This window comes from Salvelinus fontinalis, chromosome 9 (genome assembly GCF_029448725.1).
Source record: "Salvelinus fontinalis isolate EN_2023a chromosome 9, ASM2944872v1, whole genome shotgun sequence".
Lineage (NCBI taxonomy): Eukaryota > Metazoa > Chordata > Actinopteri > Salmoniformes > Salmonidae > Salvelinus > Salvelinus fontinalis.
This window is the reverse complement of record NC_074673.1, coordinates 26,426,676-26,440,810: the sequence shown is the minus strand read 5'-3', so window position 1 is coordinate 26,440,810 and position 14,135 is coordinate 26,426,676. Positions and strand designations below refer to the sequence as shown.

At 42.6% G+C, this 14,135-nt stretch overlaps 1 protein-coding gene across 1 annotated transcript in view; it reads right to left on the bottom strand.

The window, feature by feature from the left end:
• LOC129861811 (ankyrin repeat and BTB/POZ domain-containing protein 3-B-like) overlaps nt 1–14,135 on the bottom strand; it is a 162,759-nt gene that overhangs the window by 46,436 nt on the left and 102,188 nt on the right. Inside the window, exons 6-13 of the mRNA XM_055932963.1 lie at nt 11,238–11,339; nt 9,701–9,802; nt 8,850–8,943; nt 8,517–8,652; nt 8,076–8,308; nt 6,312–6,490; nt 4,540–4,645; nt 4,242–4,344 (exon numbers count right to left, since the gene is read on the bottom strand). Of these exons, the coding sequence (XP_055788938.1) occupies nt 4,242–4,344; nt 4,540–4,645; nt 6,312–6,490; nt 8,076–8,308; nt 8,517–8,652; nt 8,850–8,943; nt 9,701–9,802; nt 11,238–11,339 (1,055 nt within the window). The remainder of the gene's footprint in view (nt 1–4,241; nt 4,345–4,539; nt 4,646–6,311; nt 6,491–8,075; nt 8,309–8,516; nt 8,653–8,849; nt 8,944–9,700; nt 9,803–11,237; nt 11,340–14,135) is intronic.

Here is a 14,135-nt window from a genome sequence, read left to right as displayed (position 1 = left end):
GGGAACATGAGTTATGTAAGGGTAGTTGGGAACAGGAGTTATGTATGGGTAGTTGGGAACAGGAGTTATGTAAGGGTAGTTAGGAACAGGAGTTATGTATGGGTAGTTGGGAACATGAGTTATGTAAGGGTAGTTGGGAACAGGAGTTATGTATGGGTAGTTGGGAACATGAGTTATGTAAGGGTAGTTGGGAACATGAGTTATGTATGGGTAGTTGGGAACATGAGTTATGTATGGGTAGTTGGGAACAGGAGTTATGTAAGGGTAGTTGGGAACAGGAGTTATGTATTGGTAGTTGGGAACAGGAGTTATGAAAGGGTAGTTGGGAACAGGAGTTATGTATGGGTAGTTGGGCACAGGAGTTATGTAAGGGTAGTTGGGGACAGGAGTTATGAAAGGGTAGTTGGGAACAGGAGTTATGTATGGGTAGTTGGGCACAAGAGTTATGAAAGGGTAGTTGGGAACAGGAGTTATGTAAGGGTAGTTGGGAACATGAGTTATGTAAGGGTAGTTGGGAACAGGAGTTATGTATGGGTAGTTGGGAACAGGAGTTATGTAAGGGTAGTTAGGAACAGGAGTTATGTATGGGTAGTTGGGAACATGAGTTATGTAAGGGTAGTTGGGAACAGGAGTTATGTATGGGTAGTTGGGAACATGAGTTATGAAAGGGTAGTTGGGAACAGGAGTTATGTAAGGGTAGTTGGGAACAGGAGTTATGTATGGGTAGTTGGGAACATGAGTTATGTAAGGGTAGTTGGGAACAGGAGTTATGAAAGGGTAGTTGGGAAAAGGAGTTATGAAAGGGTAGTTGGGAACAGGAGTTATGTATGGGTAGTTGGGAACAGGAGTTATGTAAGGGTAGTTGGGAACATGAGTTATGTATGGGTAGTTCGGAACATGAGTTATGTAAGGGTAGTTGGGAAAAGGAGTTATGTAAGGGTAGTGGGAACAGGAGTTATGTAAGGGTAGTTGGGAAAAGGAGTTATGTAAGGGTAGTTGGGAACAGGAGTTATGAAAGGGTAGTTGGGAACAGGAGTTATATAAGGGTAGTTGGGAACAGGAGTTATGAAAGGGTAGTTGGGAACAGGAGTTATGAAAGGGTAGTTGGGAACAGGCGTTATGAAAGGGTAGTTGGGAACAGGAGTTATGAAAGGGTAGTTGGGAACAGGAGTTATGAAAGGGTAGTTGGGAACATGAGTTATGAAAGGGTAGTTGGGAACAGGAGTTATGAAAGGGTAGTTGGGAACAGGAGTTATGTAAGGGTAGTGGGAACAGGAGTTATGAAAGGGTAGTTGGGGACAAGAGTTATGAAAGGGTAGTTGGGAACAGGAGTTATGTAAGGGTAGTGGGAACAGGAGTTATGTAAGGGTAGTTGGGCACAAGAGTTATGTAAGGGTAGTTGAGCACAGGAGTTATGAAAGGGTAGTTGGGCACAAGAGTTATGAAAGGGTAGTTGGGAACAGGAGTTATGTAAGGGTAGTGGGAACAGGAGTTATGTAAGGGTAGTTGGGCACAAGAGTTATGAAAGGGTAGTTGGGAACAGGAGTTATGAAAGGGTAGTTGGGAACAGGAGTTATGTAAGGGTAGTTGGGAACAGGAGTTATGTAAGGGTAGTTGGGAACAGGAGTTATGTATGAGTAGTTGGGAACAGGAGTTATGTATGGGTAGTTGGGAACAGGAGTTATGTAAGGGTAGTTGGGAACAGGAGTTATGTAAGGGTAGTTGGAAAAAGGAGTTATGTAAGGGTAGTAGGGAACAGGAGTTATGAAAGGGTAGTTGGGAACAGGAGTTATGAAAGGGTAGTTGGGAACAGGAGTTATAGAAGGGTAGTTGGGAACAGGAGTTATGAAAGGGTAGTTGGGAACAGGAGTTATGAAAGGGTAGTTGAGAACAGGCGTTATGAAAGGGTAGTTGGGAACAGGAGTTATGAAAGGGTAGTTGGGAACAGGAGTTATGAAAGGGTAGTTGGGAACAGGAGTTATGAAAGGGTAGTTGGGAACAGGAGTTATGAAAGGGTAGTTGGGAACAGGAGTTATGAAAGGGTAGTTGGGAACAGGAGTTATGAAAGGGTAGTTGGGACCAGGAGTTATGTAAGGGTAGTTGGGAACAGGAGTTATGAAATGGTAGTTGGGAACATGAGTTATGAAAGGGTAGTTGGGAACAGGAGTTATGAAAGGGTAGTTGGGAACAGGAGTTATGAAAGGGTAGTTGGAACCAGGAGTTATATAAGGGTAGTTGGGAACAGGAGTTATGAAAGGGTAGTTGGGAACAGGAGTTATGAAAGGGTAGTTGGGAACAGGAGTTATGTATGGGTAGTTGGGAACATGAGTTATGTAAGGGTAGTTCGGAACATGAGTTATGTATGGGTAGTTGGGGACTGGAGTTGTGTATGGGTAGTTGGGAACAGGAGTTATGTAAGGGTAGTTGGGAACATGAGTTATGTATGGGTAGTTGGGAACATGAGTTATGTATGGGTAGTTGGGAACAGGAGTTATGTAAGGGTAGTTGGGAACAGGAGTTATGTATTGGTAGTTGGGAACAGGAGTTATGAAAGGGTAGTTGGGAACAGGAGTTATGTATGGGTAGTTGGGAACAGGAGTTATGTAAGGGTAGTTGGGGACAGGAGTTATGAAAGGGTAGTTGGGAACAGGAGTTATGAAAGGGTAGTTGGGCACAGGAGTTATGTAAGGGTAGTTGGGAACAGGAGTTATGTATGGGTAGTTGGGAACAGGAGTTATGTAAGGGTAGTTGGGCACAAGAGTTATGAAAGGGTAGTTGGCAACAGGAGTTATGTAAGGGTAGTTGGGAACATGAGTTATGTAAGGGTAGTTGGGAACAGGAGTTATGTAAGTGTAGTTGGGAACAGGAGTTATGTATTGGTAGTTGGGAACAGGAGTTATGAATGGGTAGTTGGGAACAGGAGTTATGTATGGGTAGTTGGGAACAGGAGTTATGTAAGGGTAGTTGGGGACAGGAGTTATGAAAGGGTAGTTGGGCACAGGAGTTATGAAAGGGTAGTTGGGCACAGGAGTTATGTAAGGGTAGTTGGGAACAGGAGTTATGTATGGGTAGTTGGGAACAGGAGTTATGTAAGGGTAGTTGGGCACAAGAGTTATGAAAGGGTAGTTGGGAACAGGAGTTATGTAAGGGTAGTTGGGAACATGAGTTATGTAAGGGTAGTTGGGAACAGGAGTTATGTATGGGTAGTTGGGAACAGGAGTTATGAAAGGGTAGTTGGGAACAGGAGTTATGAAAGGGTAGTTGGGAACAGGAGTTATGTAAGGGTAGTTGGGAACATGAGTTATGTAAGGGTAGTTGGGAACATGAGTTATGTATGGGTAGTTGGGAACATGAGTTATGTAAGGGTAGTTGGGAACATGAGTTATGTATGGGTAGTTGGGAACATGAGTTATGTATGGGTAGTTGGGAACAGGAGTTATGTATGGGTAGTTGGGAACAGGAGTTATGTATGGGTAGTTGGGAACAGGAGTTATGTAAGGGTAGTTGGGAACAGGAGTTATGTATGGGTAGTTGGGAACAGGAGTTATGTATGGGTAGTTGGGAACAGGAGTTATGTATGGGTAGTTGGGAACAGGAGTTATGTAAGGGTAGTTGGGAACAGGAGTTATGTATGGGTAGTTGGGAACAGGAGTTATGTATGGGTAGTTGGGAACAGGAGTTATGTATGGGTAGTTGGGAACATGAGTTATGTAAGGGTAGTTGGGAACATGAGTTATGTATGGGTAGTTGGGAACAGGAGTTATGAAAGGGTAGTTGGGAACATGAGTTCTGCATGGGTAGTTGGGAACATGAGTTATGTATGGGTAGTTGCCCTCACTTGCCTGCAGATAGTTAAGGTGGAATTTATACCATATTTCTTCTACTTATCCAATCATTTCAGATCTACATAAGTCCCTAGTAGGGGGAAAGTAGGAATATACCCAGATGCAGTTTAACACCATCCTAGATTAGTGTGTTTTGGTCCAGGACTAGGCTTAATCAGTGTCCAGGTAAACTGGCCTGTGTGTGGTGTGTGGTGTGTGTGTGTGTGTGTGTGTGTGTGTGTGTGTGTGTGTGTGTGTGTGTGTGTGTGTGTGTGTGTGGTGTGTGGTGTGTGGTGTGTGGTGTGTGGTGTGTGGTGTGTGTGTGTGGTGTGTGTGTGTGGTGTGTGTGTGTGTGTGTGTGTGTGTGTGTGTGTGTGTGTGTGTGAGAGAGAGAGAGAGAGAGAGAAGTGTTCTGACCTGCCAGAGGCGGTGAAGAGCAGGACTTTGTGGGCGTAGAATGGCTTCCCCTCCACCAAGAAGGTCACATCTGACATCTCCTTGTTGTTTAGGAAATGAGGATCTGGAAGGCAGATTCATCATCTATTTTATTGCAGCTCACTTCTGAATTTCTAGTTAATGACAATCTTTGGCCACTAAATGGAGCATTTGTTTATGCTGATGTGAATCAGTGCAGTGTTATGTATGACGTGCTTCATAGCAGAAATCTAACTTTTACTACTAAGCAATAAGACCTAATCCTTCTTCTCCTGCTCACCCAGGCGTGAGGTCTGTTTCCTCTTGATCTCGGAGAGTTTGGGGATGGGGTACGGCCCGTAGCACTGGGTGAAGATCAGAGACAGCTGCTGGCTGATCACCTCATTCTGGAACATCACAGATATGGAGAGGGAATACAGGGGAGTTAGATATCAGACAGGTTTTATACACTCCATACACACAATATAGATAAAGGCAGGTACAGGTATCTATTACCACATTCACTTCCACATTGCCCAGTAGGTCAAGTCACAAAGGCTGCTGTTTAAACAAGCACCGGTGTTCAGAGTCAATCAGTGAGTAGATTATTTAGTGTTGCTTTCAGAAGGATGAAACATAACATCTGCAGACCACAGAGGACCCAACGTAACAGACCCACACTTGTTGATGGACTGAATAAAACCCTCATTTTGCAGTAACTGGTGCTATAATGTATTGTGTGCCACACCAGTATGGAGAACATAATAACAAGTCCCCTTTATAGAATAAGTCCACATTTCTCATATCACATCCTGAACATGAAAACATACACATCTTCTCAGTGTTACTCTCTGTTGTGCATCAGTCTGCCCTTTGTGTGTGTGTGTGTTAAACAAGGAGGTGTAAATAGACTGTTACACACACAGTCTGGCTAGAGGAAGATGAACGTTCTCTACCTTGAAGTCACACATCATTAGCGGGGATATGACAGGACAAACAGTGACGGGGGTCCCTGGCGTCTCATAGAGTAGGTATCACTGCCTCTGCCATAGATCAACCCTGATAGGGACAAGGGCAGCTGCTGGAATGGGACAGGAGAGGGCGGTGTGTGGCGGGGGCTTTGTGTGTTTGTACATTTGTCTGTGTTTGTGTATTTATGTGTATGTGTGTGTGTGTATGTATGTGTGTGTGTGCATGCGTGGGTGTGCATGTGTGTGTGTGAGTGTCCATGCATATGTGTGTGTTCATCTGCTCCCTCTCAGCAATAATGCACAAACGCAACTACATGACAGGCCAACAGTTAGTTGATATAAGAAAAGGCATTGAACTGTTCTAATATATTATTGAGGTATTATGTTGGATCTAATGCTGCAGTGAATCTTGAGGGGATAAAGAGAGATGGGTGGGGTTTGAAGAATGGGTACAATTTAGAAGCAGAGGGCATAAATCATAAATCAATGCACTAATTGAAATGGTTTGGGACTGGGGGGTTCCGCCAGTCAGTGTGGAGCTGAGGGCTGCATTATATAATCACAATAAGACAAATGGGTCATGTTCCAAATGCCAGCCTATTCTCGATTTAGTGTACTACTGTTGACCAGGGCTCATAGGAATGCAGAGGAGACTGAGCCAAGCGAGTAGGCCATGTTTCTATAAAGGGGAATAAGAATGTCCATAGGTTCCTTCTTAAGGGTATGGTTGTGAAGCAGAAAGAAGACATGTTTATCTTCACTGTCAGGAGAGAAAGAAGAGACAGATATGGAGGTAAACAAGAACACGGGATGTTGGGATCTGACAGCATGCTTCACATTGTGTATTCCCTCTGAAATTCCTCTTATCTCTACGTTTATTTTGTATGTGACCAATTTCCCAATGTAACCAATACAGTTGAAAGTTGAAGAAAGTGGGATATGGATACGGAAAAAAGCTGAATGTAGAAAGTTAGATGTGTGCCCAATTCAGATTTAGAATACATTTTGCCTTTAAGATTATAATGAATAAGATGGGGGACCTGATCCTAGATCAGCAATTGTCTGAGACACTTTTTGAATACAGGCCATGATATCCAGTCACCTTGCTGGCTCGTAGGATCTGAAACAAGAGTGGCAGGCCGTGGGTGATGAGCTCCTGTGTGTACTCCTCCTCCTCAATACAGCTGAACTCCTTGAGCAGGCCCTGGATCAGTGGTCTCCGATGTTGCAGGAAACACGTCCGCAGAGACTCCAGCCAGGTGTGCAGTGTCCAGGGGACCCCTGAGACACATACACACACAGAGATGTTTACATCTACACACACACTTGACATTCCGCCAACTTTGAGAAAAAACACTTTACATCAGAGTCGTGCCTGTTGTTCACATGTAAATCTGCCATCTGTAACGGCTGTCTAATTCCTCCTCCTCGGATGAGGAGAAGGAGTAGGGATCGGACCAAAACGCAGCGGTAGATGAATACATGAGTGAATTTATTTAAAGACAAGACGAACGCGAAAAAACACGTTGAAAAATTACAAAACAACAAAACGACGTAGACAGACCTGAACTTGAGAACTTACAATATAACACGAAGAACAGGAACAGACTAACCAAACGAACGAACACGAAACAGTCCCGTGTGGTGCGACAGACACAGACACAGGAACAATCACCCACAAACAAACAGTGAGAACAGCCTACCTTAATATGGTTCTCAATCAGAGGAAACGTCAAACACCTGCCTCTAATTGAGAACCATATCAGGCAACACATTTAACCCAACATAGAAACACATAACATAGAATGCCCAGCCCAACTCACGCCCTGACCAACTAAACACATACAAAAACAAGGAAAACTGGTCAGGAACGTGACACCATCTCATTATCTAGAATGTTCCTGTCTGCTTCCAACTCCTCCCGCCTGCTTACATTGATTCCCATTGTTAATATTGCCAGCAATATATCTTGTCAACAAAACTATAATAAATATAATACGGTGAGAACACACTAACAGACCTTAGTGGAATGAGGAGACAAATGGAAAAAAAACACAAGGCTGTTACACAAACAGCCGGCCTTCATTCCATTGGAAAAACAACAACAACACAGGCAGAACATCTATAGTTTGCTCCATGTGACTGGAATGCAAGCGAATGGCCACGGCAATATGGATCTCTTAGATTACAATGTATAGGTCAGACCTGAATGTATAGCTATTATACTGACAAAAGGCTGCGCATATCTATACTGTAATTACTGCATTGTGAAGACCTAAAGAAAGTACATGTTGTTTACAAATATGCAGTTGACCTGAAACTAAGTCCATGGTTGATGAGGTGAACGTCTATATATCGTTCCCTGTTGCAAGTCCACAGACATGCAGTTGGCATCTCAACATGTTACTAATCTGGTCTTGGTTATTGAGCCTCTATACCAGAGGAGGCTGGTGATGGAAGGACAGCCTATAGTAATGTCTGGAATTGAATTAATGGAATGGTGTCTAACTCATGGAAACCATGGAAACCATGCATTTGATACCATTCCATTTAGTCCATTCCAGCCATTAACCTGTCCTCTGATTTAAAGTCCCACCAGCCACCACTGATCTATACTGTAGTTCAGGGGTGGACAACTCCAGTCCTCGAGGCCTGATTGGTGTCACACTTTAACTCCATCCCTAACAAACACGGCTGATTAATCAAATTGCATTCTAAACTGAAGATCATGATTAGGTGATTATTCAAGTCAGGTGTGTTAGCTGGAGCTGGGGCAAAACTGTGACACCAATCAGGCCCTAAAAGACTGGAATTGCCCACCCCTGCTGTAGATAGACTATAAAGTGTTACTAAAGTATGTACTAACCCAGGCTGCGTATGTCGATGGTGATATCCACATGTCCGTGTTCAGAGCTGTGGTACATGGCCTCTCTCAGGGCCTTGAGCTTGGCCTTGCCTGTCCGGACCAGGTCCAGCTGGGAGGGGTTCCTCTCCTCCAGGCCCCTTTCTTCCTCTGTCCCCTCGGCAAGGATCTCCTCCAGGGACAGCACGTCCCCTTTCCCCTTCTCCGTCTGAGACAGCAGCTTGCGGAACACGTTCCTTTATGGGGAGGATAGCAGACAGAGATATGTGATAGTAGTGATAATGTAGTGATATTGCAGGGAAGCTATGATGTTAAATGTATAGTGACATGTGTGTGTGTGGGGTGGGGGGGGGGTATGTGTGTGTGTTCGAGAGAGAGATATGTTTTCTCTCTACCTATAATTTCTTGCTCATTGTCGTGTGTTGTGAGTATAGTCCGTATTACCTGTGTCCATGTGCTGCTGCTAGACTGTAGGAGTTCATGTCTCCATGAGGGGCAGTAGAGATACCGTTACGATACACTGTTCCCACCATGGGGTCTGCTCCTCTCTCCAACAGCAAACTGACCAGCTCAAAGTTACCTGGGGAAGAGGTCAATATATACTAGATTAGTTGAGGGTCAAGTTGAACTGAGAATGTGTGTATGAAGGTGGTTTATTGTGGATGTTGTGTGTGTCTGTCCATGAACATCTCAGCTAGTCTGCCTATATCTGCTAGGTGTCTGTGTGTACAGTATGTGTATGCTACATCTTCTAGATCTGCATAGTGCATAGTGTACCTGCAGCGGAGGCAAGCTGTAGCGGGGTCTCTGTGTAGTTCTCCATACCGTCCTGTAGGGAGCCCTCTACGTTGGCCCGGGCATCCAGGAGCAGCTATGGAGGGCAGGGGGGAGGCAGCTTAGGGACGGTTCTACCCCAAAAAGCCTGGACACTAAATCAGCATTTATTCAACCACAAATGCTGTTTTTCTGCTTTCAGCCATGTGATTTCCATGTCCTTCCAAAACCCTTCCATGAGGCTGTGGAAAAAGTGCTGCTACACCTTTTCATTTGAGATGTAGAAGTAATTAGTTCTAGCAGTTCAGTGGAAAAATCATTGCGATGTTGGTCCATTGTGCTTGATAACCATTAGCAACGGGGACAAACAGATTGTCCTGTTTCCACTAAGTTAATACATTGCGTGCACATTGAAAGAAGGAAGTAGAGAATCAGCTCGTACTTTTCTGACAATAAAATGGGACGAACATTCCTAAATGTATTGAGTGTTTCCATTTGAACCAGTTTACATTGAGTTTTCAAGCTCAGTTCACTCAGCATTCAATGACATTCAATAGACACAACATTCATAGGATTAAGGAGAAAACACATTTTAGCCATTTTTATTACCATTTATAAGTCATGATAATAATAACCATGACACCAGGATTGGGGTCAATTCCATTTCAATTCAGTCAATTCAGGAAGTAAACCAAGCTCCCAGTTCCAATTTTTCTCATTGCTATTAAATGAAACGATTATTTCAGTTAACTTCCTGAATTTTCTCAATTGACCCCCACCCTACCTGACACTATACAGAATGGGAGGTGAACAGACAGAAAACACAGTGAGGTGAAAAGGGATGACGTCACTACCTGCACGACAGGGACATGTCCGTGTAACACGGCGAAAGTGAGTGGTGTTCCCAGGCGCGTTTCGGGGTTGACTGAGGGGTACTTGTGCACTGTGTTTGGCACCTGGGAAGTCATTGGGGAGGTTCAGGGGAGAGAGATATGAAGCCATTAAAATGCTAGTCTATGCAGCAAAGACAAGCAGCTAAAGGGGGGAATCTAAAGGAGTGCTGGGTCGTATTCATTAGGCACCAAACATAATAAGCATACAGAAACAGGGAAGGCTTACTTAGACTTTTCCAATAAGAAACTTTCATTTCTGTTTTCCATTGCGAAACCCTTAAAAAAAGTTTTCCATTGCTTGCCCTAATGAATACAACCCTGAGGTAACTAGCAAAAGCAGACATCCTCTGCACAATAGCCTGACTTGTTTCTAACCAACTCGATAGATCCCATCTAGTTCTGTCTTGTCCCGCTTAGTCCTGTAGTCCTATTTGATACTTTAAACTTTCCACTCTGTTCCAGCCCTGGTGTGTCTGACAGCGATAGACATGACTCTGAGTCCAAGACTGACCTAAGGTGACCTCAGTAACTAGACCACATCTCCTCTCAGGCAAACAGTCAGTTAGGGGCTGAGACAGACCCGTGAACGAAGCACACAAACTCATAATCCCTTGAGCATCTCTCAGAGCCTCTGAAGCAAAAAGACTCGTTTCAAACTTTTCTCTAATTTACTTTTCTCTAATTTGCTTTACTTTAATTTACTTTTCCTTAATTACTCTGAGGATACGCAGAGACAGAAGTAACATTTTTAATGAATGTTTAATCTATTTGACTGGTGTGTGTGTCTGCGGTGCTTCAGAAATACTGGAAGCAAAAAACTTCCTAATCAATCAAATCAGTCACATGCTCCATTTAACTTTATTGAGATGAATCATTGCTGCATTAACGATAAGTTATGACCTCACTGTGATGATAATGAGCGGTTCTGGGGTTTATCACTATTATGGGTGACATGAACTCTGGCGTGATGGCTGGTGGGTTACACATGCATGAGGTGATTAGCCAAGGCTAGGACCAACAGGCATAGGCCACCATTACATGTAAGTAGGCTACAACCAAAGAACCCCCTAAGCTTACCAGGGGCTCCTTGAGAAATGACTCAAACATATTAGTACAGTATTTAACATTATCTTATCATTCTTCGTATCAAAGGTACAGCTAAAAGGTGAGCTTACAGTTGTGTCTGTGTAATTAAATTGTAAACAGTGTTATTATATTTTGTACAGTAAACAGTATGGTGGCCCATGCCTCGAAATAATGACCTTCTACACACTATACAGCATGGCAACAGGAGAGGAGGAGTGGGGACAGAGGGACAACACAATCTGAGTTTTCTCCTATCTCACACCACATAAATTAGCCTGATCCCAGATCTGTTTGTGCTGTCTTGTCACAACATGAAAATTACCATATGAGTTGGCAAGACAGCACAAACAGATCTGGGATCAGGCTACACACAAATCATTCTACGCAACATGGTGTTGCCATCGTCCCTGACCTCACTGTTGATGTCTGCTCCAGCGTCCAGCAGCATCTGGACCATTGCTTCATCCCCTCTCACACAGGAGTACATCAGAGGGGTCATTCCCTGGTAGATGAATCACACAGGGAGTCAGGGGTCAGATGATTAATTGGTCAACTTACAGTTAGGGTGGACTGTTGTTTTGTTTGACAGATATTCCAGATGTTCAGGGTTATGTGAGTTGAATAAAGCAGATGTCAAGGCCATTGTTTTTGTATGACAGTGTATGGCTGCTTTACACTGTCTTTATACTGTGAGTTAATACTGTGTTAGCCCGCTGAGCTAAAGCTTAGGCACTATCTCGGGGAGCTAACACAAGTCTTCGGGTCTCAGACAAGGTTACTTATCATGCAAACGTGGAACCACCTCCCTTACATGTGCACAGGTCGAAGCCATCAACACAACAATCCCCAGTTTGACCGGTAGCTGACTTCTTGGATGTGCTCACAGCTCACTTGGACTCACTTCCCCTCCAGCCACTTTGATTAACTAGCATGTGGAGTGGGTCATAGTGTTCCGTAGCTCTAAGTGACTGGGAACACCCAGTGTTTCCACTAGGCTACTCAGTCAGTCTAAACATCAAAGACACACAGTCTGAAGGGAATGAGTTGGGTTCCTCAGCTCAGAACAGCCTAGAACTAAAAACTGGGTTTCCATAAAAAATGAATGTGGCTGGTACATTAGATGTGTGTGGGGGGGGGGGGTATCTGACATTTTATCAAAGCCTTTTGGATGACAACCTTTTTTTAACCAAGACAGAAGAATTTATAACTTACTTTTTCCAACAAAACATAGGTACAGCAGATTCCCTTATTGTATGGGCCACTTTTAAATATGCATTTAGAGGCCATGCAATTCAATACTCATCTTTAAAACAAAAACTATTTACGTCAAAAGAGTTCATATTAACAAAGAACATAGAGGGGCTAACAGTACAGAAAGATAACAATAAAAACTGTACCATAGAGGCACTGAAAGTTAGAGGAAAAACAAAAAGAAATGGAACTTATTCCAAAAATATCAAATGTAATATATTATAAAAATAAAGCAAACTGTATGGAATATCAGAAAATATCAGCAAAAAGCAACAAATATTTTTTTAAATCTTCAACATATACTGAACAAAAGTATTAACTCAACATGCAACAATTGGAGGTCTTGGGTTGGCGTGGTTACACAAGGTCTGTGGTTGTGAGGCCGGTTAGATGTACTGCCAAATTCTCTGAAACGAAGTTGGAGGCAGCTTATGGTAGAGAAATGAACATTAAATTCTCTGGCATCAGCTCTGGTGGACATTCTTGCAGTCAGCATGTCAATTGCACGCTCCCTCAAAACTTGAGACATCTGTGACATTGTGCTGTGTGATAAAACTGCACATTTTAGAGTGGCCTTTTATTGTCCCTAAAACAAGGAGCACCTGTGTAATGATCATGCTGTTTAATCAGCTTCTTGATAATCCATCCACCTGACGGGTGTGGCATATCTTGTCAAAGGAGAAATGCTCACTAACAGGGATGCAAACAAATTTGTTCTCACAATTTGAGGGAATATCTCACTCCGTGTTCAAGAATGACATTTTTCCCTTTATTCAGATTACAACGTCTCACTTTCGGTTATTTTAAAATGAAATAATCTCCAAAATATCGATTTTGTTTTAAACAAGCCATAGAAAGTTGGTTGCAATTTCAGTTTGATCCACCAGAAACGAAAGAATAAATAATACAACATATATTATTGTTAAACTCAAATATACTAATTGATAAAAATATATATATTTTGGGAGAATAAATAGGACTGGTGGAGTTATGACACACATGCAGCCAACAAAATATATGCTCTACCCAAAATTACAACCAACTAAATGCAGCAAAATGACGCTGGATTCAAAACTTTGTGTTTTTCAATTTCCCTTATTATACAAATTCTTGCAATCAATAGAATGTTATATATATGGGGGATACAATGCAGATTTTGCTGCAAAGAGACAGAATTATTAGATCCTTTGTTTTGGTACTTTCCATATGTAGTTTGTTTTTGGTTGCAGGTTCAGGAATGGCTGAAGAATTGCAACATTTACCTGAAGCTAACTCTGCAAATAGTACTGCTGGGTTATTTGAAAAGTCATAGTTAATCGATCAATAATATAATAATACTCTTATCTTTCATTTACCATCTGTAGAAACTATGATAATAGAAAGGTTTAGAACGTTTGTGAAACATCACAGCACAGTTGAAAAATATATGGCAAATATATGGCAAATCAAAACTGGATGGTGATCAGAGACAGATGGGAGGGGTTGAGGGTAGCTGAAGGATGGGACTAAAAACAAACAAAAGATAACTATTGTAAAATATATTGTGTCTGTAAAATGTAAATAGCATGTATAAGCTGGAAGTAGAAGCCAACTGTATGTGTTGTTGTCCATCAGTTTATTCCAATTAGGTGGTAGAGTTAGGGGAAAATAATAAAGGAAAATATATATATTAAACAAAATATATGACAGTTTGGAAATTATGCAGACAATTACACTGATAGAAGCCACAATCGATCTGCAATTTAACCCTAAAATGTTTTTTTTTTTTTTTAAGAAAGTGGAGGGTCAAATTGAGTTGAGAATGTGGGTGGGTGGTTGGGGTATGGGCATGTGTGTGTATATCCATCCAGGTGTACATGTGTCCGAAGGGGTGCATTCGTGCTTGTAAGAGTGTGAGCATCTTTGCCAGTGCTTGCCTGCCTGCAAGGTGTCCTTGTGGACTGGTGCCACGTCTGCTGTAAGTAACGTAAGCCAAATCCTCACATCATCAGTCAAATCCTCACATCATTCCCCAAGCAGTGTGTGTGTGTGTGTGTGTGTGTGTGTGTGTGTGTGTGTG